The following is a 24,657-nucleotide window of genomic DNA, read 5'->3' as shown; positions in this document are numbered from 1 at the left end:
TTTTTATAGAATTGCATACGTAAAAATATTTTATTCTACCTTTAATTTTCTATTAAAAACTTGCAAATTTTATCTCATAAAAGTACTTCACTACTCTTCAAATTTAGTAACATGTATATTTTTAAGCATTTTCTCACATTTTTAATTCAAGGAAATACTTTAAATTTTAATACGGAAATACTCAATTTCGCACAGAATATCTTTGCCAATCTTTTTATTTCTTCAGAACTCACAAAAAATTAATGTTCTACTTCACTTATTGTTAAAAAGTTTTTTTAAAAGTGGAAAGTTTTTCATACAGATCTTACATCTATTATGCAACATTGAAACTCATATTTGAAAATAAATCTCAATAACATTATTGCAATATTATTGTTTGTGCAATAATTAACAAATATCAAATTTAAAACACAATTATATTTAAAAAATATATATTTTAACAATTACAAATTTCTGTTGCTCCTTTTTTTTAAAATGCAACAGTAAGTTTGAATATAATTAAAATGTTACCTATTAACTATTATTAACTTAGTAAAAATCGCCATAAAAATTTTGCAAGGACACTTGTTAAAAGTATGATTATAAATATTATACAAAATATTTTTATTCACTACAACACTCATCTGAATCTTCAGCTAAAATTACATCGTATCCAGGCAATGTTGTTGGATCAAATGTTTTTTGGAAACATTTTTGAAATATCAAACGAGCTTTTTTGGCTGGTGGAGAGGGAGAATTTGGTATTGCGTCCTCTAAAATATCAGAATTATTATTATTTGGACTTTGTTTCTTATTAGCTTCCTTCTTACTAGACTTTCTTTTCGAGATACTGGAAAACACAGAGTTTACTAATGCCTTATCACTTGTAGATGCTTCACTACGTTTTGTCACTATATTACGACTAGTTGAAGCATAATTATGAGATTCTTCTAGATTATTCTGTTGTGCTGCTGATATACTGTGTTGATTTTTGTTTGAATTATTTGTTACGTTTTTGTCAGATACATTTAATGGTACATCAGAGTTTTCTGTGAGAAAATCTCGATCTGTCTCATTCTTTCTCTCCATAAAATTTGAATGCATATTACTAGAAGTAGCATTTCCTGATGTTTTATTCATTTTCATTGATTTAGTTTCTATTTTTGTTGTGGATTTATTAGATCTTTTAGAAACACGTTTATTGACTGCTCTTCTTTGTTTAGATTTTTCCTGCCTGGGAACAACAAGTGTTGTTTCACTTTGGCTGCAGTTTTCAGAATTTAATGTAGATAGTACTAAATTCGCTTCAAAAGATGGGTTTTTTAATGCAAATATAGCTGGCCTAAAAAATATCATATTAATATCTTTATTAATATGTATGTATGTTAGAGCTATAGAATGCTTACTTTCCTGGTTCTTCAAAATATATGCTAACTGGTATTCCTACATTTTCAGCAAATATTAAAAAAGCTTTAAATTCTTTCATACAAAATGTAATTGCTCGATCACCACTAATATCATACCGATCAAATTCTCCTCTGCCAAGGGCAAGTTGTGTCCTTGTTGTATTTGACAAACCTGAAGAGGTATGAAGTTACATTTAATAGAAAGGATAAGCACCATACAAAACTGTATATGAAAAAACTTACTTTACCTGAAGTATCATCTACATAATTTCTTAATAATAATTTTTGTGAAGAAACTTCTAATGTAATTTCAATTAAATTTTGTTGAAAATTTTGTAATGCATCTCCCAATACCCTTGATTGAGATGAAAGCTGATTCGATAGACCGTCTTTATCATACTGAATCTACAAAATATAATTGTATTATTTAAAGAATGAATAATTGAAACCAGATTTGAAATGTTAGAAATATGAAAAACATACTTGTAATACTTCACATTCCAATATAGGTAACAAATGAGTTTTCGTAATACTATTTTTATATTTTAAAATGAACAAAATTTCAGCTGCATTTGATTCTAATCTAATATGACATGTTTCCACTTGTTTATCTATTAAATTGGGAGCTTTAAATACAGTCATCGCACTCTGCAAAACAGAAGTATTAGATCACTTGTAATATTATATAAAAGTATAATAATTTACAATTACCCTCATTGAAATTTTACATTTCAATGTATCATTTTCCTGTAAATCACCATAGTTGTAATATGAGAAATAACTCTGGAAAAGCGTAAAGTCAGCATATGCTGAATTTGCCATGTTAACCGTGCGAAATGATAAGGCATTCTCTTGTGGTTCTATAAACATTTCGTCTCCGATTTTTGCCAAAGCATGAATAGCTTTTGCTAAAACTAATGTACATTTCACATATATAAATATTTCTTTTTACTCTTATGTATATACATATAACCCTTATAGTAAAACTTGATATAACCTAGAGAAGCAAATTTGAACATACTTTTTACATTTACTCCCGGTACAACACATTTCATGTTGAATTTGGTTGACTATGTTACGTATTAAATCGAACCATCAAGTATTATTTAATTTAGTGAGCAACTGAAAAAAGCAGTTAAAGGAATTCATAATACTGACGATGAGCGCAATTGAATACAATGCGCCAATAAATATTTCATACACGACTAACCGTAACTAATACGTAAGAAATACATGCTCATATTTTAAAATTGTGATTAAAACTAATTGTTATGAACAGATATTATTGATAGACAAAGATTGCAAGAAAATGTTTACGTCATGAATAATATAAACACAAATTACGTAGGAAAACACATAATTCATATTTCAGCGCGTTGCAAAAACCAACTATCGATAAGATGATACATCTCGAATCTCGAAAATCGAAATTCTATCTATATCTATCTTGTATACATTCAGTATGGTGTTTGACATTTCTGTAGATTTTATGCTGCATACTGCATTTTTACAAATGCAATAAACTGAATATCTATATTCAAGATTATATAGTAGTTTCAAAAATATTATTAAATAAATCATGGTGAGCAAACTAAACTGAATGCTACTGATGAAAATTAAACTGCTATAATGACAAATAACGTCTCATAACCTATGCGTTTGAAATATTAATACATAATTTTATGACAAATCATTTTCTTGTACTCATATAGTATTATTAATAACCTGATACGCGGTATCATATAATTAACAATAATTATAACCCTATGTAAAAAAAATAAATTGGAAACATAAAGTAAAATTTTTCGTACAGTGCTTTACTTACTTAAACAAACGGTTATATTATTTATTGAACAAATATCAAATTTTATTTTTATATAAGATTCGAGCAATTAAGAACATGAAGTATTATAGTAAAAAACATTTGTGAAGATATAGAAAACATGATAGTCTAAATAGTAAAAGAATGCTTTGAAGAATTTTTATTATTAATAACTTCAAAATTATCTAAGAAAAATAAATGTGTAAAAAAATGTTGTCTTACTTTTTGTTTATTCTAATTTATTCATCGTAGTATATACATATAAAATAATCTAATCAACAAATGAAAGATTAAGCTTTATATAAAACATTTTGTTTTATTTCTAATGAATTCTTTTAAGTAACATCACAACTATTCAACTTATATCATGAATTATGTGATACCTTCTATATTTTATCGTATTATATATAATTATTTAATATTTTCTTTTTTCCCTTTTTGTTATACTTACCAAAGAAAGGTCTTATTTATAATTAATGTTTTATCTATAGCTTGTTTTAGTATTGGGTGATTTGCACATTCCACACAGATGTAGTAGTCTTCCAAGTAAATTTAAGAAATTATTGGTGCCTGGTCGAATACAGCATATTTTATGTACAGGCAATTTGTGCACTAAGGAATCTTACGATTATTTAAAAACATTGGCTAGTGATGTACATGTTGTTAGAGGAGACTTTGATGAGGTACAAAGTATATAAATTTGTCTGCTTTTTTATAATAAATGGCATTTCATATTTTAAATTGTTCTCGCAGAATTTGAATTATCCAGAACAAAAAGTTGTTACTGTTGGACAATTTAGAATAGGATTATCACATGGTCATCAAGTTGTACCTTGGGGAGACCCAGAATCGTTAGCTTTAATACAAAGACAACTAGATGTTGATATTTTGATATCAGGTCACACACATAAATTTGAAGCATATGAACATGAAAATAAATTTTATATCAATCCTGGATCAGCAACAGGAGCATATAATCCTTTGGACACGTAAGCTTCTTTATATTATATTTAATACTTCTTTACGCATAATATTAAATTGCTTAAAATGAATATTTTGTTTTATAGATCAGTCATTCCATCTTTTGTTCTCATGGATATTCAAAGTTCAACAGTTGTAACTTACGTGTATCAACTTGTAGGGGATGAAGTAAAAGTTGAAAGAATAGAATACAAGAAAACCTAAACTTAAAGAATACTCAACAATATAATACATTTACACAACATGCATAAAATTTAATACTAATTTAAATATAATTTGTATCAAATCTCAAGTGCATATGAATTAGAATATAAGAGCGAACATGAACTTTTAAATTGTATATTATATTGTAAATAAAATAACAATACCAAATATTCATTTCATATCTTTAAAAGTTGATAAGACTACGCACAGTTGTGTACAAACTTAGGATTTATATATGCACGTGTGTTTTTACCATTCAACAAAATCATTCCTTTTACAATCCCTTCACTTAAAAGTATGTATTGTATATATGAATTTCAATTTGTTACAGTTGAGTAGATCGTGCCATGTCTCTAGTCACGTACGCGCATTTGCGTACGTGAAATGTCGCATTTAACTTGACCTACTTCTCCGATTCATCGAAATGCTTTGTATACACGTTTATATGTAATCTTTCATTTACATATTCGTTTATTTCCTAGCCGAGGTTCACAGCTTTATTTACTCTTAATACAATCGCAGACACCGAATCATTTCACGCTATACCATGATTGATAAGTCTAGCCATAGGCGTAGTAAATAAAGACCCAATACTTTTTTCATCTAATGAATCTCTAAGACATTGAAGTATTTCTTAAAATTATTAATTCAAAAACCGTTTTTCGAATACATAATTTGTGTATTCATGAGTGAATTTAAATATAGTTAAATGACTACAAATCGAATTGAATTGAAACATCTACTTAGGTAATGAACATAAACAGAGTGCATTTGCAGCATGCATTGTTATATAAAACGTTTTATTAATGTTTGGTAGAATCTGTAATAGAATTTTATTTTACAGTTTTTGTATGTATTGAAATGACAAAAGGAAAGGAAGAGGATTACGCAGATTCACGTTAAGATGTTCACAGTTCATGTTACAGTTTCATCTATTAGTATTTATCTGTCTTTACGTATTTCTTGGGATTCTTTTATCTGTGTAGACATTAAATTTTTTATCTCCAAAAAGAACAGAACGTGTAGAAACGCTCGTAGTTGTGAGAAAGCAAGAAAAGGGGGACGGAATCGTATTAGCGCATGCGTAATGTACAAAGTGGGGAGCTGTTAGTCGACCCATCAAAAGGGGCCCGGTATTCTTCTTCCCTTCAGAGTTTGGTTTCAGACGTATCTAGGTGCGTGAAAAGAAAGTGAATGTTTGTTTGTTATTTTTAACATACCTATATTATAAGCGAAAAATATAGCTTTATAGTTTAAGTCAACATGGCGACAACAATATTGAGAACAAGTTTACGGTTTGTGGCTACGAATGGATTCCTTGAAAGAAGATCTACTGCTTTGTACAATGGAGTAATGCAGGTGGCGAAAAACAACGACCAATTAAACAAAAAGTATCAGGTAAACTTTCTTGCCTATATTGGAAAGTAATGCAATTTATCCTAAGACTATCGTTAAAATATTGAAAATTAGATATTACGAAGGGATTAGTATCTGTTTTACGACTATTACAACTGGCATTGTTAGAAAGCTTCCATGCTCAATTCAGACCTACTACTGTATCATGGGGTACATATCTCATATCTTCGAACTTTTCACCCACAGATAAAGATCACGATCTATTTCAACAGACTATACGAAGGTAGAAATAAAAATAACTTACATAATTTTTTTCTAAAAGTTTAATGTCGCTTCAACTACCTATAAAATAGTGTTATTTCTCGTTTAATTTAAATATACGCAAAAATAATATTCTTTTAATGATGTACTAATTCCGATGTAAGTTTATGTTAAAAATTAATAATTTGCTAATCTGTATGTTTACAAGTCTTTATTATGCTCTCCTTTATTTTCAAACTATTGCAATATTTATAATTCCTTTTAAATGTTTTTTATTTATAACTCAAGCGTATATATTCATGGAAAACGTTGGAGAAACTTTTTAAAACCTTATAATCGAAGGCACCTTCACGCTTGTCACATTATTCATGTTTAAAATTTTTTTGTGCACATTTTACATTTGGACCGGTTATTGTGTAGATCCGCCTGTCTTGAAATTCGCTATACCTATGCGGTGTACGAGACACGTATGACATAGTTCATTGAACTTGCATGAACTAGACTTGTTCTATACTATACAGTTACAGATATTGTTCCTTATTGTACAGTTAGACTGATAGTAAACCAATGCAACAGTTATGAATTTTTCATGTGAAGTATGGGGTTCAATACATATAATGTATTTCTTCTTTTGTTACAGTATCACGAAATTGCACGACGAATGTATAGCAAAAGAAGCGTTCACCATACCGGAGTCTCAACGTCTGCGAGCAGTCAAGAAGACAGCGATAGCGACTCAGATAATGAAGAAAGAGTAAGACGCTATTTTTTATGAATACCTTCGTTCATGATAATATTTTAGTATTTACTTCTGCTTTTGCGCTTTTACGTTATTATTTTTGTATGATTCGATACCACGAAAAAATGTGAAAAGATGCAATTTAAATTTATTTCAAAATTGACGATACTTTCGAATTTAGTGGTGCGTTTAGAGTTTAGACTAAGCGAGTGAATGGCGTTCTTTTCCCATTTCAGCAAAATTCCATTATTATGCATGTCTAAAATCGATAAATGAATGAAGAAATGCTCGTGTTACTGGAATTTCACTGAAGTGGTGGAAGAACGAACATTCGTTCGCCCCATAAGAAAGTAATTTACTTTTTAACAGAAGACGTATTAATAATAATTTTTTATTTGGAACAAAAACAAAATCTTGTGAAACTTGAAACGAAATACAACGGGATAAGAAATTTTGATTTGTTTCGAATGCACTTATAAATAACTCCTGAAATCTTTAGTTCCGTTTAAATTTGTATTATGTTATCATTGCCTTACATTCTTGACCCCTACATCACTTCAAATATTTCTGTGGTGTGGCACTTCATCTTAACAATTACTTTTATGTAATTAATCTTTTATTAGAAGAATTTAGAAATATTTACATAATTCGAAGTTTACTATGATTTTTGATAAATAATTTGGACTATGGTGCTTATTTCTTATTGCTGTACTCTTTCCCCATTTTTTCTCGCGTCTTTCACTTGCAATAAAAATACTAATTCTTAATATTAGTGAACATCTTATTCAAAAATAGATTAATTACACCTACTGATACCCTTGTTATGCCTATTTATTATTCAAACATTTTTAAATTTAAACTATACGTATTTTGCAATTTCAAAATAATCCTTTAGAATTTTGTTTTATGAGATAAACAGTTACTTAACAAATCGATAATATAGATCAGTGATATACATAAATTCTAATATAACGAGAATAACATGGCTGTACAACCTCGTTAATATCATTAGTAAATCCTTATTAAAAAAACAATTACATTTTATGAACTGGTGTTTGACTTATGATTCGTATTCGATATAGCTACGTACTATACACATACTTACACTCATACATATTGTAAATCTATATGAATAAATTTCCATATTATTTATTGCGCAACTGCTACGTAAGGTTCTACACGAGCGCATATGTCACTGCTGTTTATTGTCTTTTGTATATATGCTTAGAAGCATTTCTCATTTCTTTATTTAAAGTGGAGTTATTAATTACAACGATATTTCCTTCTGTGAATTTGAGACGAAAATAAATTCTTTAAATTGCATATAATGTAAATAAAGTATAAATTAAAAATATAAAAGTAAATTTTACAATATCGCGTTTTATTTTTAGAAAAATTGATATTAAATTTTGAGAAAGGCACACATTGCAGGCTACATGTGTCGATGCAGTTTTAGACGCTTGAGAAGTGTGAAGAGGCAAGGGACACACTTCTGACGAATGTTTCCCTTATTTTTATGTACCCCTCAAGTTTCTAAAAATTACATTAATATATTTATACACAGACATAATTCAAATTTAATTTTCAACAAATTTTATTTTACATTTCCAAAACTGATTTTTTTATGTAGAACCAACACCTTTTCGGTTGTTGCGACCGATTCTGGAACGCCCTATAGGATACTATGTGTGCAATTGACACAGAAAATTCGGAACTGTGAAACTGGCAGGGATTTATCAATAAGTCAATAAGTGAATAAGTAGTTAACATCGAAAATCCATCAAAAGTAATTAGAACTAAACAAACTTTGCTATTATATTATGTCCTATAACATTATTATTACTATAATAATAATAATATATAACATTAATATTACTATAATAATTATTATTACTATAATAATGTTAGATACTTATAAAAATGCATTTTTAGACTTAGCTTTTTGTACAATCATTAATTTATAACCCAAACATGCGATTAATGTTAAACTTCTCAAAAATCGCAAAATCACTATGCATAAGTACATATACAGGGTGTTTCCAAACATGTGGAACATTTTTGGAGGCTATGTTCTAGACACGAAAACAATGAAGAAAGACTATCACTGTGTGCAATTCATTCAAGGGGTTGAAATATTCCTGGGTCTAATAGGACCTTAAGGACCAATGCACACGAGCGATATTTTGACGCACGATTTCGTTGCGATCATATTTTTTTTTTCCAATTACAAACAACGAAGTCAGACATATCGTAACGATGCAATATAAAATAGCGTGTAACTAAAGAGCTATGTATTTTCGGTCGTATGTGCATTTTAACTTTTTTCATTGTTTAGGTATGTGGAACTTATCCTCCAAGTATGTCCCATATGTTTGGGAACACTCTGTATATGTAACTGTTATAAATAACGTTTAATATATTTCGAAAGCCATCCTGATGAATTTGAATTTCTTAATAAAAGATACAATATCTCAAAGACACAACTAATTAGCTTTGAAATAATTCGTTACATGCATATCGATGGCTTAATGTACAAACGTTATACATATGTCCATTTTTGGTCTTTGTGATTTTATAATCTAAAATCTATTTATAATATAATATTATATCATTTTATTCTTTTACAACTCTAATTTTTGTTTCATAAAGTTATTCAGTTTTAGCATTTAAGTAAAAAGAATTTGTACATAAAAAATAAGTACACCTATAAAAATGAAATTACTGTAGCTTCTATAAAATTTCATATATACATACATGTATTTACTTTATGAATTCGCTGTATCCATCGATGACCCAGCATTGACATTTTTGACTATAGAACAGGGTCACTACCTTCCGCGGTCCATTATTTTCAAATACAAATTTTGTTACGGTCCACTAGAAGGTCATTTCTGAGAATTAAGCATCAGTTTTTGTCTTATTGAATACTAAATATAAATACTTTGTTTTTTGATACCTTGTAATGTAGCGACACTAACATAAATTAGTCTCATGGACTCAATAATTTAAAATCTTTTAAATCTGAAATTACCTAAGTAAATGACGAGTTGCAACTAAAACAATAGTATAATGCAGAATGTACTATTCGTGTTCCAGGAGAAGTCCTCTGGAAAGCATTGCTCCTAATGGTTTCCAGAGGACTTCTCATGAGACACAAATAGTACAAGCGTATGAAGTTTTAAAAATTCTGTGTTACAAAAAAATTAATTATTAACTGTAAGCATTATGAATCAAAAATAAAAAGAGAAATCGTATATACAGATTTTATTTAAACGAAAACTAACGTTTTTATTGTAAAACTAACACGTTTCAGTTATTTAAATTGTGAATACAAAATATTTAAATCGAAAATAATTTAGTAGTCAAGACTTAATCAATTATATGCGGGAAATAAATATAGACAACAATTCCTAGACTTTTTAGTATTTAACACGCATTCGTAAACAGCTTCGTGATCAGAATCAAATGAGTTGATTTCATCGCGAAATTTAAACTCCAGGATAGTGGCATGTCGTACGCCCCGACCTCATACGATAAGTGTATATTACGAAAACAACTTTCACCAATGATGCTGGCAACTGTTTATTGCGTTTATCCAATTTAACTCTTTGTAGAATTATTAGACAATTTTGCTAGAGTTCTAGTTGGAACAGAAAAATACATTTAAAAAAATGTCTTGTGGATTTCCTATCAACTGAATACTTTTTACAATAGATATTTATGTGTATTGTACCTGTGTTACTAAATTTGTCTAACAATAATAACAAAACGTGATTGTCGAGTAATTTAATATGTTACAAATAATTTTTTTCTCATATTTATGTATTTTTTCAACAAAGATAACATTTATAAAATAGTTTTTTGATAATCGATATGATACAATAACACTGCTTTAATTTTCTAGGGACAGTCGAATTTTTGGAGAAGGAAAATGCGAACTTTGCACAGCCATCTAGACGTTAATAAAGACGGCGTTATTAGTTATGATGACTTTATGCTACTCGAAGAACGATTTTCTAGTTTAGGGCATCTTTCTTCAGAAGCTAAAGCTGAATTTAAAAACGTATTAAATGTAAGTAATTATACATATTTTTTATCAACAAAAGATAATGAAATTTGATATTTATTAAAAATAATGACTCAATTGTATTTTGATATTTAGAGCAATTTAAAAACAAAATGCTTACAATTTTATAAATGGAACTAATCTTTGTTCATAATACATCTATACAAAGTAAAAATTTACAAATATGAATACTATATCTTTAAATAGACTATTGAAATACTGAAGTAATTTTTGTAGCATTCTATATTTAAAGGATACTTACCACATAAAATTAATTAATGCATCTCAAAATAAAAATTAATTGTAATCTCTAATAGTTTTGAGAAAACGTTTTATATTTTATTGGACATACCCTAAATGTATTCATATAAATTTTGTGTGTATAGGAAATGTGGGAAGAACAATGGGGAGAAATTAGTCCATACAATCTTATTTGTGTTGAAAAATACCTGGAAGAAATGCATCACGTTCTTAACGATCCTTCATTGAAAAAGAAATGTCATCATTTCTTACCCTATTTATTCAAAGTAAGTATAAAAAACTTATTTGTTGAAACCAGTATATATTAGAAAAAATACTTTTATTTTCTTTTTATAACTAATGTTAAATATACACTTATAGGCAGTAGATAAAGATCAGAGCGGTGAAATTTCTGTAGAGGAATTTAAATTATTCTTTCAATGCTTAGGTCTAACAAACGATGTAAGTAACATGTTTCTTATAAAAACAAGTAAAATAAAACTTAATCAAACGAACCAACTAAATTAAAATATTTATTGCAGCATGCAGTTGTTTCCTTCAGTCATATTGATACCAATGATGATGGTAAAATCAGTGTTGAAGAATTTATAACACTGGGTCGTGACTTTTTCTTGACAGAAGACTCAACAAAACCCAGTAAACATTTTTGGGGTCCATTAGTAGATTAAATCGTTTATGCTTTACCCTGTAACTTGTGATACTTAGATATTTTATATTAACTATGATATATTAATTTTGTATTTTACTTGTCAAACGGTTAACTTAGTGATATAAGTTTTGATACGATCAATTAAAACCATATACTGCACATACACGTTTAATTTACTTTAAATTTAAAAAAAAAATACATATATATAAATATACTTGTATCGAAGAAAAAGAAACAAAATTTAGTGAGAAAAAAATTCTAATAAGTATTTGATGGTTTAGGAGTTTTTATGACAATTTTATATTAAAAAGTACAAGAGTTTAATAACAAATACAAATACTCACTTTTACAAATGTATGTAATTATAAGAAAAATAAATAGACTGACAATTTTTTAATCACTTTCTTGATTTTCTAAGAGAAAAACCTTCACCAGTGAAGGCCTTAAATTGATCCTGGTCTTTCGTCTGTAACAATTTTTTGATATGTAAGTTACTGATTTCATGGTAAATTAAATTATACATATGTATACATACAGTATTTACTCACTATAAACACATAGAAACATCATAGAATCACAGTTCATAATGAGTATAATACTGCATACAGCAAGTAAATAGTATTTTACATACCTCCTTATTACTAACAGGTTTGACATTACGCAAAAATGTAATAGTTCCTATTTTGTAATCATAATCTGGTATTCCTCTAATATATGTTGGTTTATTTATAGCTGTATTTGTTGCAGAGTCTTTACGTTTTTTGCCATCTAGTCTATTACCTTCTCCTTTAAACGGTACAAAACCAGCTGGTGCAGGCATTAAATCTGCTAGATCTACTGGCTCATCCTCTTTTTTAACGTCTTGCTCTGGTTCTACATATCCCACTGGTGGTGCAAACTCAACATTCATATCACATTCTATAATAGAAACTGCCGGACCAGGTCTTGTTTCCAAAACGCACATTTCGTATATCTTTTGATTGTATTTTATAGCAATTACATCGCCTGTTGTAAGACAGGCAAAATTTCTTAACCCATTTTCTAAAACAGCTTTAGGATTTGTAATATCTAAGAAATCCTCTGACTGTGGTTGAAAACGTGAAAATCTTGCAACTGGTAGAGACACGCTTTCAACATTTATTAATTCTGCTTCTTCTAATAAAAGATTATGCATCATCTGTAATCATATTATATAATGTATAGCATTGTTTAAAATAATTTAAATTTAAAACCTTTCATCTAATGATTTAAAACATAACAAAGTATAATCGTTCAAGTCTAAAATAATAAAATATTTGGAATTGTTACTTACCCAATAAGGTAAGTAAACTTTTCCTTCGTCTGCGACAAACTCCAAAACACCACAATGAGTTATTCTATTAGTCTTCTTATTAGTCAATTTGAATAACATTGGATAATTAATGTTCAATCTTGTGAGTTGTTCTAAAGCTGACGGTGGCATAATTACTGAAAACAAATAACAACTTATAATTTGTTGTTTATTCAATGAAGGAATAAGCCTTGGACATAGTTATACTAACTCTTTCCTCCTCGTTCCACGTCTTGCCGGTATGTACCAGGTAACATCGACACGGAGAAGCATTTGTACTGGGTGTTGAAAGGCCGTGGAATCTCCGGGAACATGTTAAACCCAAACTGAAAGCGGAAAGCCATTTTCATAAATAACTTAACCTCACTTTAATGTAAAGCCCGTCAAACGGACGTATCCCTTTCTTATTTTCCGTTCCCTCTTCAGGATTCTTTTACCATGTTTACGTTATTTGCCTCGATACTCCTTCAGAAATTTACGAGTTATAGGATTTTTCATAAACATACGAATTTGGACTACACTATGCCTTTGACGTGTGCGTACATATACACAACTCATGCAGGATCAGGTGATTCGAATACGCTTGCTTGAATCTCATTGTTTCATGTTTAAATGACTATTGCGTATTATTGCATATAACAGAGTAAATTGTAAAATATACGAATTATTTCTTCGACATTTAGTTAAACTATTAATAAAACTTGATATTACAAATAATTTAACATCCACTAAAGCCTTCAAATTATCTATAATTTATTTTTGTTGTGTCAAAAGATAGAATATTATTTATAATCATAAAACTATGCTTTAGGTACCATTGTACATTAAAATAATATTGAAAAAATGGTCTTTCAATATATAATTTGTATATAATTCAGTTATTGCAGCGAGGTGATTCCCCTTCCATGTCCTTCACTTAAACCAAGGGAGGCGCAGAAAAGATGCGCGTGAGATCATTATATCATTGTCATCAACCACTTCAATTTGAAGGTATTTATATTAGCCGCTTCTTTAAATCCGATTAAACGACAGAATCTAGTCGATTTTTTTAGGTTTTAAAGTCTCAATTATCAAATGTTATTTTCGAATTAGGGATAGTGAGTGTTTGTAATTCTATTTTATTCGAGAGATAGCTATTAGAAAGATTTATACGATAACGTTGTAAAATAGGTAAAACAATAGTCATTATGAACATTTTAAAAGTTTTGAAGTGATTAACACTTTTGTCAAAAACTACAAATATTAATACGTATATAAAAATAATGAAGTAATATATGTTTATATAAAAGTAATAAAAAATAGTTACAGAGGTATAAATTACATACACCTCTGAACTATTCATATTTAAAATGTTGAATATCAAGGCTTGAAAATTTATCGCCTCCATTCACTCTTATTACTTAAAAATATAGGCTTTATTACATATAATTTCTTTTTCTAACTTTCTACTTAAATATAAAATATATTCATAATTTCAAGTATTTCGTCACATAACCACAAGTATGTTTCACAGATTATATCAAAGATACACGATACAATAAATAAAGATATACAATAAGATTAGATAAAATAAAAAAAGTTTTCTATTTATTTTTTTATAAAAAATCTATTTTATTATGTTCGTTTCATTGACAATTCATGTTTCAGGATTTCTAAAATGATTGAAGAGATATTGGTTTCGCGCACATCCTTTTCCAAGATCACGTGATATCATCGTTCACATTTTCATTCGCTTAATTATAAGGTATGTTTTTACATGATAATAAAGTTTCTCATTTACATACGTAGCTCATCCTCTATAATTTTATACGTCAAGTATGAATAACTATCTTCAATACAGAGAACATTTTTCATTAACCTTATTCTTATAATCTTCCGATTGAATATACAAAACAATTTTCAGTATGGTGATACTACACGATGATGCTTATTACGAAAGCAGGAAACCTCAGCCTGATTTAGGACCTCTTAGAAATTTTTTGCGATTTATCTGGGATAACGACCGAAAAGCATTCCTCGATAAAACAGCGAAAGAATGGGGTAACGTAAACAAAGATTTATTATTAAATTTTTTTATATTTATTTATTTTTAAATAATTTTTCCTGTACCTTCACCCTACTTTTAATTTTTCTTCGTTGTTTGCATTTTCGATATAGAACATACATTTAAATAATATTATATTTGCATGATTTTATAAACGAAACATATAAATATTGTTAGGTTTTGTGGATCTCTGATTTATTAACTGCTGTTGCATTAATAAAAGTATTTATTTAATAATACGTATGTAATATAAGTATGAACAAAACAAAAGTATTTTTAGAACTAAAAAAAGGATCATTTTGTCAAGAGACAGTAATAACTAATCGAACTCAATTATGTATTTTATATAATCTGTACAACGTAGAAACTACAAATAATAGCGCTAGCTTACTCTTTTATTCGACGCCAAAAGTCACATTTATATGAGCATCAAATTTGTTTATTCCAACAAATATCAAAATTATACGCGTATGATAACGTGTAGAAAAATACGAAATCGAAGTATAATATATAATTTAGTAATAAGATTCATGATCTTCGGTTTTTTGATCTACCATGGGACTTGTAACTATTACATTCTACGATTTTACGTATATTATTATTTTATTTTGTAGAAACATCCTGGTGTTATTTGGAATTTTAAATTTCTTTCTGCATATCAGTACATTCTAACGAATGGTAAAGGTGCCAATTACTCTGTACTGACTGATTACTGTGTCCCCCTTTTAATTATCACACATAACCGAAAATATTTAAATTATTTTAATAAAATCAAATATTTTCAGTTTAATAATGTTATATTTTGTCATATGTGAAAATGAAGAAGGAAGGACCCAGGTAGCGCCCGACGTCTTGAAGATGTCATTTTATGTCCATTTTATGCCTAAACATTTTATGACATAATTTGGACGTCTTAAAAACATCCATCAGTGTACGTCTTAAAGACAAACTGCATGGACATCTTAAAGACATCTATTTTTACCTGAACGTCTTATTGGCGTAATTTGGACGTCTTTAAGACGTCTTATAAATATCTTTTAAGACGTTTTAAAGACATAAAGTGCTGATTTGTAACATCGAATTTCTCAAGAACGTCTTTCGAACATTTTTAGAACTTTACTGGATGTCTTTTAGACGTTTTTAAGACGTCTCTGTGCTATATGGGGAGGGAAGCACAGGACTTGGTCAGCACACAGTAATTGATACTCTTATTCTACAACAGTGCAAAACTATGTTCCATTAACTTAAATTCAAAAAATGTTTTCATACCAAGTCAAGATTCAAACAAAACCTCGAGTTTGAATAGGTTTCAATAGGTTAGGATTACACTGATCCTGAAGAGATAATAAGTAGTACGGCTGGGTCATTGGAATTTAAGTGAAAAAATTGTATCAGAAGTCAAGCGTGCGCTAATGTATTCTTAATTCATATAACGAAACCTCAGATTTGTTGTACGGGCTGAGTTTCGACCAGATTTTTTCAGCCTACTTTTATAATGACGTGAGTAAGCATTCGCTACCCGCACGTGTGCTTCTCGCGAGTATCTATGTAGCACGCTATTTTCGGAACATTTAGTTTATTTTTGTGTGTATATCTCAGCGGGTAACCACCCGCATGCGATCGCCCGCTTCTCTGTGGAAGATTACATATGCAAGTACATCATAAAACTCCCCACTGTGGTCTCACGTGTACGAGCAGTGAATGCTCATTTGCATCGCTATAAAAACCGCTGTATTCAAATTATATTTTTATTTTATTTGTTGCTTGCTCGGTTATTTTACTTGATTATTAAATAGTCAATGTTATTTGCGTACTAATGTAAGGTAGGTCCCAATTTCGCCATGTTAACGTTTAAACCGTTGTATAATATTTTTAAATACACGTGTTGAGAAATTATTGAATGTTTCATAAAGCTTAGAGTTTTATTTGACATCCACAATAAATTATTATCCATGAAAGGATTTTTCAATTACAGTTTAGAACCAAATAGTAAAAGGCTACAACTGGCGAAATTGCGTACCCCTGGTATAGCCAATTTCACCCATATCGTAGCGGAAGGGATTGTCAACTTGGTCTAAGAGAATTCTTTTTCAGAGTTCACTAGTCAAACCGAAAGAATTGTCTGTCCTATTACCAAATTTTCATACGAGACAAGACAAGTCTTACAAAATAGAAAGTTTTGTTTAAATCATTTTGAACTCTTTACGTAATCATGTCGCGTTTAATAAAAATTTTAATTATTAATCAGCATATTGTAATTTTTGGTTAAAACACTGTCAAACAAAGTTCATTCTCTCTACAAATCTTATATTAGTTTTATTTATCGATTTTATTGATAAATTAATGAATTTCTCATGGGTGGCGAATTTAAGCTTATCACGCGATACTTGCAATTCTTTCACTTACTAAATGGGGAATAAGCAGATCCTACGAATTTCTAAAATGGAAATGATTAGTCGTTAAATTACGTTTGTCATTAGCTTATTATAATTAAAGAGGAGATTATGAATGTCATTCATGAAAACATGTATTTAATATTGTAGGTCAGCTAGGAATATTCTACTTGTGTTTCTTTTCCGTCTTGGGATCAATATTTGCAATTCAAATGAAGATTAGTATAGATTACGTTTCTCAGTTAGATAAACCATTTTTCCAGTATACTGGTGTATCTCCCAAAACTCTTTTAAGGAGTTTTCCAATGTTTCAAGCCTGGCGATTTGGCAGTCCAGGTATGTGAATACGTATACAGTTAATAAGAACGATGTAATTACTTAATGACGCAACCAATGTCAGATCAAAGGTAAACTCTATTAAAGTAAGTCCCATTTAATTGCTACTGTATACGTTTGACTAACAAGGGAACTACTCGAAATGTAAATTTCCAAGTTGCTCCGTTTCATCGATTCTGTGACATTGGTACCAACATACTCTTGAAGTTAGATAACAATAACAATTCAATACCAATTCAATAACAATTCCTTCTATATCCCTAGGGTGCGTTGCGTGTAGAGAACATACGAAAAATGTAAAAGCTTTATGTATAAGGTTAACATGATTAAAGCTACATTTAATTTTAAAAAATCTTCAATTTTAATGAAACTGTAAAATAGCCGAAAATATTTGTATGTACTTTTTTTAAAAGAAAAAAAAATTTTGTAATTTGTTTTTAAAAAAATGAAAAAAGAAATCTACAAAAAGCATAGAAGTAGTTTGAGTTACAAAAGTTTAAGGTATATTTTTAAGAAATAGAAAATTACACCTCTGGATTTTTTTAACAGTGTCTTATTTGCAATCTGCGAAACAGAGTACTTATAAAATTAACTCAAACGAGATCTCGAAGTTCGTAATCACTAAATTTCTGTTGGATTGAGACTTTTATGGCTGTATTGCTCTAACATTTCCAAGCGTTAAGCTTGCGACTTAAACAAAAAGTTGTATAGATAATATTGTATCTATGATTCGGGAAACATAACATATTAATTAAGTGGGACTTACTATACAAAATTGGTTACCCTATATTAGAATGAATAAACATTACATATTATAATGTTATGGTCATTAAAATCAATTGATCAAATTATTTAAGTATAAAAATTGTATTTTTATATTTATTTTCTCAGTTCAAAAGATGTGTGTGTATGTACGAAATGTTTCATATCTAATAATGTTTGAAATTAAACGTCGAATAAAATTTTCTTTAAAGGAATAGTTTTTAAACCAGATAGCATATCGGATATATCACCTATTATTTCGGTAAATAACTTAACTAACAGCGCTAGACCGAAAAGACACATTCAATCTTTGACTGCCTTTCTACAAGGTATTTTCATATTTTTATAATAGACGGTTGTAGTCATACATGGTGGAAATTATAAAGCGTAACAGACGAACATCTCCAAAAATATTGATTATACGCAAAAATGTTTCAGATGAAAGTTGTTCAGCACCGAAGAGAATATTATGTAGTGAGAATTTTATTTTTCCCAGTGGACGCGCAAAGGTGAGGTCACGACAAGGTCACAATAATGTCACGACCATTTTTTCAAATGAAATTATAAAAATGGAACTATAATCAATATTTTTTGAGATATTCGTTTGTAACGCTTTATAATTTCTACCCTATATATTTGTTCCTTCTATTTATGATAAAAACAAATTTTATTTCTAACTCAGAATATAATACAGACAAATCAAAGTATAATACAAATTGTATACCTGGAAATGTTACGAAACCTTGTTTTTTTGACATAAATGATCTTGGACAGTGCAGTATACCCCCTTATGGATATACCAAACCTTTACAACCTTGTGTCCTCATAAAATTTAACAAGGTAATCTTTGAGTATAACAATGCCATTTTTCAACTAAATCGGTGAGTTGAAGAACAGTACAAGTTCAAAAACCACATTTTGATGTACAGTAGAACCTCGATTATCCGAACCAATTGAGGCATGAGTTGTTAGGATAATCAAATTTTTCAGATAATTAATCGAATAACTCACACAAGTCAGTTTTCGCAAGAAAAGAGATCGCTAACTTAACGCTACTATGCAATATATTTACATTAACTAAGCCAAACAAAATTAAACAGAAGTACAAACCTTTAAATAAAAAGTTAAGAATTTTCTTCAACCCTTCTGTTTGTTTTTCAATCTTTTTCAATTGCTAACCGAGCGATACTTTTTAATATTTTTAATTCATCAGATTTGTAGTGATAGTACAACCCGTTTCCCTTTCACCAACATTTTGATAAAGACAGCATAAAATTTACTAACATAATGTGGTCAGTAAATACTAAGTAATAGGTAATGTGAAAATTTATATACGATAAAAACTTGTCATCTATGTTGATAACATAGAAAAAAGAGACAGCATTGTCAAAATACAAACGTTGTAATATATAAAAATATATCCGATGTATTTATATTTCTTTTCCTTACTTGCTTAACAATATTCGATTATCCGAACGTAATCGATCGTTTCGTTAACTGGTGTTCTGATAATCGAGGTTTAACTGTACTGAATTTCCATGTATAGTTCTATGCATTTCATATATCTGTAGTTATAAAGCAAAATGACCTAAGTCACATGTTTCCATTTTCAAGATTTTGGCGTTTAAGGATTTCACTTTCGATACTGTCTTATGGACTTGCGTCTTGAATCTTTATTTTGAAGTGAATAACTTCTTTTAATGACCTTTTACCTTTCTACAAATATAAATTTTATATTTTGAATCTCAATTAAGACCTTAACTCGACTTTTTTGAAAATGTGACTTAGGTAGTTTTACTTTACAACCACAGATATTTGGACTCCAGACCCAGAGTGTATTGAAGTTACTAAAAATAGCTAATTTTGGACTTCTGCTGTTCTTCAGAATCTCCATTCAATTAAGAATCAGTTTAACCGATGATATAGTAAAACTGAATCCGTATTGCAGAGGTTTGATTGGGTACCAAAATATTATAATCAATCTTCGCAACTACCAGCGGACATGCCGGATAATTTGAAGAAAATGATACAACAATCTCGAAAGGTTTACGCATACAACTTGCACTATAGCTGACAAGATTTATTCGAATAGATAATAAGGTCATTTGACATCTAACGGGAGCGCAAAATTATGTTCTTGGAATTGAAACTTATGTACGAAATCGTACAGGGTGTCATCGATGTACGTTAAAATATTAATAAGGATAATAGGGAAGCTCAAGTAAAATAAGAAATGTCACATGACATGCTATTTGGTATACACTCCTGGACAAATATAATAGATAGCACACATGAGCTATCTTCAATTTTTCATGTTATGACAGCACTATCACTATGCCCTTATTGTCTTTTCAATTTTCTAAATTTCTGCCATTCACCTGTTCTGTTTCTTGTTGCTTTGTATATCAGAGACACTCTGTATGTTTTATACTAAACTATTGAAAAGAATCTTTAAATTTATGCAATTGTAGTTTTATGTTTGGCTGTCGTGCGATGGAGCCAACAATGTCGATAAAGAACACATCGGAGAAATAGAATATATACCAACTCCTGGATTTCCTATTGAATATTTTCCATTCACCGGCCAGCCAGGTTATCTGTCCCCTATTGTTGCATTACGATTCAAGAATTTAACACGTAAGATAAAGCCACATTTTTTTGAGCAAGATGTACTTTAGGGCTGTTCACGTGTACAATCTGTTCTGTATTTTGCTTGTTTCTACATATCATACTGTAAAGAGCTAGCTGGTAAGGTTGCATTTGGAAAAAATGCGGAACTGTACAGGATGTCCTAGAACTGATGGTACAAGCGAAAAGGGGGTGATTCTACATGAAGAAATAAAATGAAAATGTAGAATAAAAGCTTCCCAGATAGCACATTACGTTTTGAAGATATTTATTTTATGTTCATTTTATGCCTGAACGTCTTACGACATGATTTAGACGTCTTAAAAACATCTAAGAGCGTACATCTTTAAGACTTGCAAAGTTTACATCTATAAAACGTCTTAAAGACACATTACATGGACGTCCTAAAGACTTACTGATTTGTAACATCAGACGTCTCAGAGACGTCTTTTGGACATTTTTAGAACTTTACTGGATATTTTTAAGACGTTTTTAAGATGTCTCTGTGTTATTTGGGTTTTGATATCATGCTTCGTTTTTGAGAAAATTGACTTAGAATTTTGACCGAGTACAAGTGTACTGAACTACACTTTTAGGCGTATGAGGGGTAAATGGGGAAAGGGGAATGTTTGTAGCGCACTGTAGAGACAGTCAGTTGTCAGACTGAGAGTGTTCCCTTTACCCCGTGTACTCTTCAAGCACCCAAAACTGTACTTCCGTACCTTTGGGTCCAACCATAATTCCAAGTCAATTTTCTCGAAAACGAAGCACGATATCAAAAAAGTTTATTCTATATTTTTGACTTTTCCACCTGCTTTCTGCTAGTACCATCAGTTTTGGGACACTTTCTATTATTAATGTAGATAGTAGATGCATTTTTGGACCAAAGTGGTCATAACCACTAATTGAATCGATGTATTCCTTTACAAAAAAATACTTCAATGTCAACATGTGTCTCATGTGCAACTTTACTAGCTCTGCACAGTACTTGAATTCATGGGTTGAAAAATAGTAAAAGTCCAAAACTAGCCATTTTCAAATAATAATCTCAAAACTATATCTGGACCCCAGATTTCAAAAGTGATCCTTTAAAGTATTAACGTAAAATTTGCAAAACTGATAAAAACAGAGAAATTTGATTAAATGCAGCGTAATGCTCGCAAGTAGTCGTTTGAAATTTTAAATACTTTTTTCTTGAAACCATGCTTTTTTAACCATTTTTTAAACTTTGTTTTTAAACAAACTAATATTATTCTCTTCAGCTGACATAAGGATTTTTTGATTGTGAAAAATGATTTTCATTAGTATGGACGGGACTATGTTGTAAACCAAAATTTGAAAAAAAATTTTAATTGTTTCTAATCTTTTAACATCCTAGGTGCAAAAAAGTATCTAAAAAATTTAAAATTCATGCTTTGGAGTACCGCCATTTTTTCATTTTTTAAATTTTTACTTCATTTTGATTCACACTAGCCGCATCCATACTAATGAAAATGCTTATTTATTCATTCCTTTCTGATTAACAAAACAGCTGAAATCATATTCACCAGTGACGTTGACGAGAACATTGTGCAAGGTCACGTAACTCGTTCAAGTTTGATTATTTTCATTTGCAAAAAAATAGTTCGTATACTTTAAAAATTGATAAATACATGTGCAAAAATTCCCAAAGAAGTCTAAAAATATCAACGTCTGTACTAGAATATACCCTTAAATCATACAGAAAATAAGTGGATTTAATACACTATGGCTCTGGACTCCAGATACGTAAAATGTACAGAACTATACATTGGAATCAAATACCTCAACATGCGGTTTTTGGACTTGTACTGTCCTTCAACTCGTCGATTCACTTGTGTAGATTACACACGTAATATTGCATGAATAGATATGAATGTGTATACGTACATAGTATTAGCAGCAAAGTGGAAGAGGGCAACCTGCTTATAAGTATTCATGTAAACAGCTCTAATGTACACGTACTTCTCTATTATAAGCTTATCCTATATTAGTCATATTTTAAAATTATTTCGAGTAAACGAGTCTTGCTGTCGTATACTCTCACTTATATGTTTCAAAAAATTTATAAAGTGAACTATTAGGATTTAGGTTTACCTTATTATCGTCTTCCTCACTATAAGCTCGTGGCTCTCGAGCTACAAATATTGACACAATGTGCAGTTAATTATTATACATACTGTACATGTATTATAAAAGAGAAACAACACGAAAAAGTATGTTTTTGAAGGGAAGCAAAAAACTATTTACGAGTTTAAGAGAAAATGAATTATTAAATACATAATATTGACATAAAGAGAAATTTTACTAAATGAAAGTAGGAATCTTACTTGAATAATTAGTTTACGAAATAGTTACGCGTTACTCGCATTAAATGATTTTCTTTTGGCTATTTAAAGAATTTGTAATTTATATTTAAAGTGTTCTTTGAACAAATTCCATAATTTTGACCTTTAACTACTAAACTTCTTATAATGAGTACAGGTGCATTTGTCAAATTGATTCATTGCTGCAATTAAAAAATTACGTTTTTTGAGCTGTATTACTTTTGAAGTACATGTGCGATATGTAAGTATAGATTTATTTCAGCAAACAGACTGATTACTGTGGAATGCAATTTATGGGCATTTAATATTCAACAACATTCGCGCCATTCTTTGGACTTTCAAATAATGATAGGTAAGTTGAAAGCAAAAGTTAACTTGTAAGAAAATAATTACCGAAATACAATGTTTGTGATTTCAAAAATAAAATATTAATATGGATTTTATTATACAGATAGTTGATTGAATCGAAATGATGTAATGCGATGAATGGAGTTACTTCTTTTATTCAACAGAAGCAGCATTAACAACGAATACTCACATTTTGTATAAGAACTATGTATTGTTACTCATTTTTAATGTATTATTGAACAAGAATCAAACCTTAGGAAATGTTAGTGAATTCAATAATTATGTTTATAGTACCTAACATAACAACACTGACAAAATTCTCCACACAGATTAACGTCGGATATATTTTGGAAATGAAATTCTTGTCGCTAAGTTAAATTTATCAAATATTTTACAGACATGCAAAATAAATCGTAAACGCAGTTCATAAGTGATTCTGTAAAATCCATCAGCATAATGATCGTCAGAAAAGATTCAACATCATTATTTTATATATATATATATATAAGTAACTTTAATTCTATAATTGAAAATGGCAAATATACAAAGTACATATGTTTCTTTTCGTTACATTATATTATATTTCTTACATGAGAATTTCATAACAATTAAAAAGACAAACGAAACCAGAAAAACCAAATCTTGCCTTTCATGCAGTATATGTACCTGTTGTAGGTTCTAAAATCGTGTCGTTTTGAGACAGAGAACAGATTTTCCCTTTTCTTCGGTCTGCCATTTTATAAATGT

The 24,657-nt window shown here is 29.4% G+C and overlaps 5 protein-coding genes across 8 annotated transcripts; 3 read left to right on the top strand and 2 right to left on the bottom strand.

The window, feature by feature from the left end:
• Nucleotides 1–440: 440 nt before the first annotated feature.
• Nucleotides 441–2,641, bottom strand: Rad9 (cell cycle checkpoint control protein Rad9). 3 transcript variants are annotated; one of them, XM_076376293.1, is made up of 7 exons: nt 2,407–2,641; nt 2,097–2,299; nt 1,869–2,033; nt 1,629–1,790; nt 1,503–1,557; nt 1,386–1,422; nt 441–1,321 (listed from the first exon to the last, which is right to left on the bottom strand). In XM_076376293.1, exons 1-7 carry the CDS (start codon nt 2,438–2,440, stop codon nt 604–606), a joined length of 1,374 nt encoding a protein of 457 aa, XP_076232408.1. In that variant the 5' UTR covers nt 2,441–2,641; the 3' UTR covers nt 441–603. The 3 variants fall into 3 exon arrangements, with proteins under 3 accessions (XP_076232408.1, XP_076232407.1, XP_076232409.1); XM_076376292.1 differs by having other exon boundaries at nt 1,386–1,557; nt 1,634–1,790; XM_076376294.1 differs by lacking the exon at nt 2,407–2,641 and having other exon boundaries at nt 1,386–1,557; nt 1,634–1,790; nt 2,114–2,246.
• Nucleotides 2,642–2,860: 219 nt separating this feature from the next.
• Nucleotides 2,861–4,562, top strand: Vps29 (vacuolar protein sorting 29). The gene is made up of 4 exons (XM_076376385.1): nt 2,861–2,967; nt 3,699–3,890; nt 3,961–4,196; nt 4,275–4,562. Exons 1-4 carry the CDS (start codon nt 2,965–2,967, stop codon nt 4,390–4,392), a joined length of 549 nt encoding a protein of 182 aa, XP_076232500.1. The 5' UTR covers nt 2,861–2,964; the 3' UTR covers nt 4,393–4,562.
• An 842-nt stretch (nt 4,563–5,404) lies between these two features.
• Nucleotides 5,405–11,883, top strand: Cbp (sarcoplasmic calcium-binding protein). The gene is made up of 7 exons (XM_076376749.1): nt 5,405–5,567; nt 5,637–5,790; nt 6,650–6,763; nt 10,653–10,820; nt 11,201–11,341; nt 11,436–11,516; nt 11,597–11,883. The coding sequence occupies exons 2-7, from the start codon at nt 5,656–5,658 to the stop codon at nt 11,741–11,743; spliced, it is 786 nt and encodes a 261-aa protein (XP_076232864.1). The 5' UTR covers nt 5,405–5,567; nt 5,637–5,655; the 3' UTR covers nt 11,744–11,883.
• Ufd1-like (ubiquitin fusion-degradation 1-like) lies at nt 11,378–13,620 on the bottom strand. Of its 2 annotated transcripts, XM_076376748.1 has the most exons (6): nt 13,492–13,620; nt 13,266–13,380; nt 13,037–13,191; nt 12,356–12,901; nt 12,069–12,190; nt 11,378–11,760 (listed from the first exon to the last, which is right to left on the bottom strand). In XM_076376748.1, exons 1-5 carry the CDS (start codon nt 13,492–13,494, stop codon nt 12,122–12,124), a joined length of 888 nt encoding a protein of 295 aa, XP_076232863.1. In that variant the 5' UTR covers nt 13,495–13,620; the 3' UTR covers nt 11,378–11,760; nt 12,069–12,121. The 2 variants fall into 2 exon arrangements, with proteins under 2 accessions (XP_076232863.1, XP_076232862.1); XM_076376747.1 differs by having other exon boundaries at nt 13,266–13,591.
• Nucleotides 13,621–14,958: 1,338 nt separating this feature from the next.
• On the top strand, nt 14,959–24,021 carry LOC143178493 (sodium/potassium-transporting ATPase subunit beta-1-like). The gene is made up of 8 exons (XM_076377209.1): nt 14,959–15,094; nt 17,642–17,827; nt 18,802–18,918; nt 19,272–19,429; nt 20,538–20,633; nt 21,061–21,226; nt 23,825–23,914; nt 24,014–24,021. Exons 1-8 carry the CDS (start codon nt 14,959–14,961, stop codon nt 24,019–24,021), a joined length of 957 nt encoding a protein of 318 aa, XP_076233324.1.
• The last annotated feature ends 636 nt before the right edge of the window (nt 24,022–24,657 follow it).

This window comes from Calliopsis andreniformis, chromosome 4 (genome assembly GCF_051401765.1).
Source record: "Calliopsis andreniformis isolate RMS-2024a chromosome 4, iyCalAndr_principal, whole genome shotgun sequence".
NCBI lineage: Eukaryota > Metazoa > Arthropoda > Insecta > Hymenoptera > Andrenidae > Calliopsis > Calliopsis andreniformis.
The sequence above is the reverse complement of the archived record's forward strand: the minus strand, read 5'-3'. Positions and strand labels throughout refer to the sequence as shown.

What these genes read in the sequence shown, in the direction of transcription:
- Vps29 (XM_076376385.1), top strand. An exon ending in TTAGAGGAGACTTTGATGAG is followed by an intron (nt 3,891 to 3,960) that starts GTACAAAGTATA and finishes TTGTTCTCGCAG; the next exon opens with AATTTGAATTATCCAGAACA. An exon ending in GCATATAATCCTTTGGACAC is followed by an intron (nt 4,197 to 4,274) that starts GTAAGCTTCTTT and finishes TTTGTTTTATAG; the next exon opens with ATCAGTCATTCCATCTTTTG.
- Cbp (XM_076376749.1), top strand. Translation starts at nt 5,656, where the DNA reads ATGGCGACAACAATATTGAGAACAAGTTTACGGTTTGTGGCTACGAAT. An exon ending in AATTTAAAAACGTATTAAAT is followed by an intron (nt 10,821 to 11,200) that starts GTAAGTAATTAT and finishes TTGTGTGTATAG; the next exon opens with GAAATGTGGGAAGAACAATG. An exon ending in TCTTACCCTATTTATTCAAA is followed by an intron (nt 11,342 to 11,435) that starts GTAAGTATAAAA and finishes ATACACTTATAG; the next exon opens with GCAGTAGATAAAGATCAGAG.
- LOC143178493 (XM_076377209.1), top strand. Translation starts at nt 14,959, where the DNA reads ATGGTGATACTACACGATGATGCTTATTACGAAAGCAGGAAACCTCAG. An exon ending in CTGGCGATTTGGCAGTCCAG is followed by an intron (nt 17,828 to 18,801) that starts GTATGTGAATAC and finishes TTTTCTTTAAAG; the next exon opens with GAATAGTTTTTAAACCAGAT. An exon ending in ACGATTCAAGAATTTAACAC is followed by an intron (nt 21,227 to 23,824) that starts GTAAGATAAAGC and finishes GATTTATTTCAG; the next exon opens with CAAACAGACTGATTACTGTG.
- Ufd1-like (XM_076376747.1), bottom strand. Translation starts at nt 13,404, where the DNA reads ATGAAAATGGCTTTCCGCTTTCAGTTTGGGTTTAACATGTTCCCGGAG. An exon ending in AAGTTTACTTACCTTATTGG is followed by an intron (nt 12,902 to 13,036) that starts GTAAGTAACAAT and finishes ATATGATTACAG; the next exon opens with ATGATGCATAATCTTTTATT. An exon ending in AACCTGTTAGTAATAAGGAG is followed by an intron (nt 12,191 to 12,355) that starts GTATGTAAAATA and finishes AAATTGTTACAG; the next exon opens with ACGAAAGACCAGGATCAATT.
- Rad9 (XM_076376292.1), bottom strand. Translation starts at nt 2,440, where the DNA reads ATGAAATGTGTTGTACCGGGAGTAAATGTAAAAA. An exon ending in ACCGGGAGTAAATGTAAAAA is followed by an intron (nt 2,300 to 2,406) that starts GTATGTTCAAAT and finishes AATGTACATTAG; the next exon opens with TTTTAGCAAAAGCTATTCAT. An exon ending in AATGTAAAATTTCAATGAGG is followed by an intron (nt 2,034 to 2,096) that starts GTAATTGTAAAT and finishes TCTGTTTTGCAG; the next exon opens with AGTGCGATGACTGTATTTAA.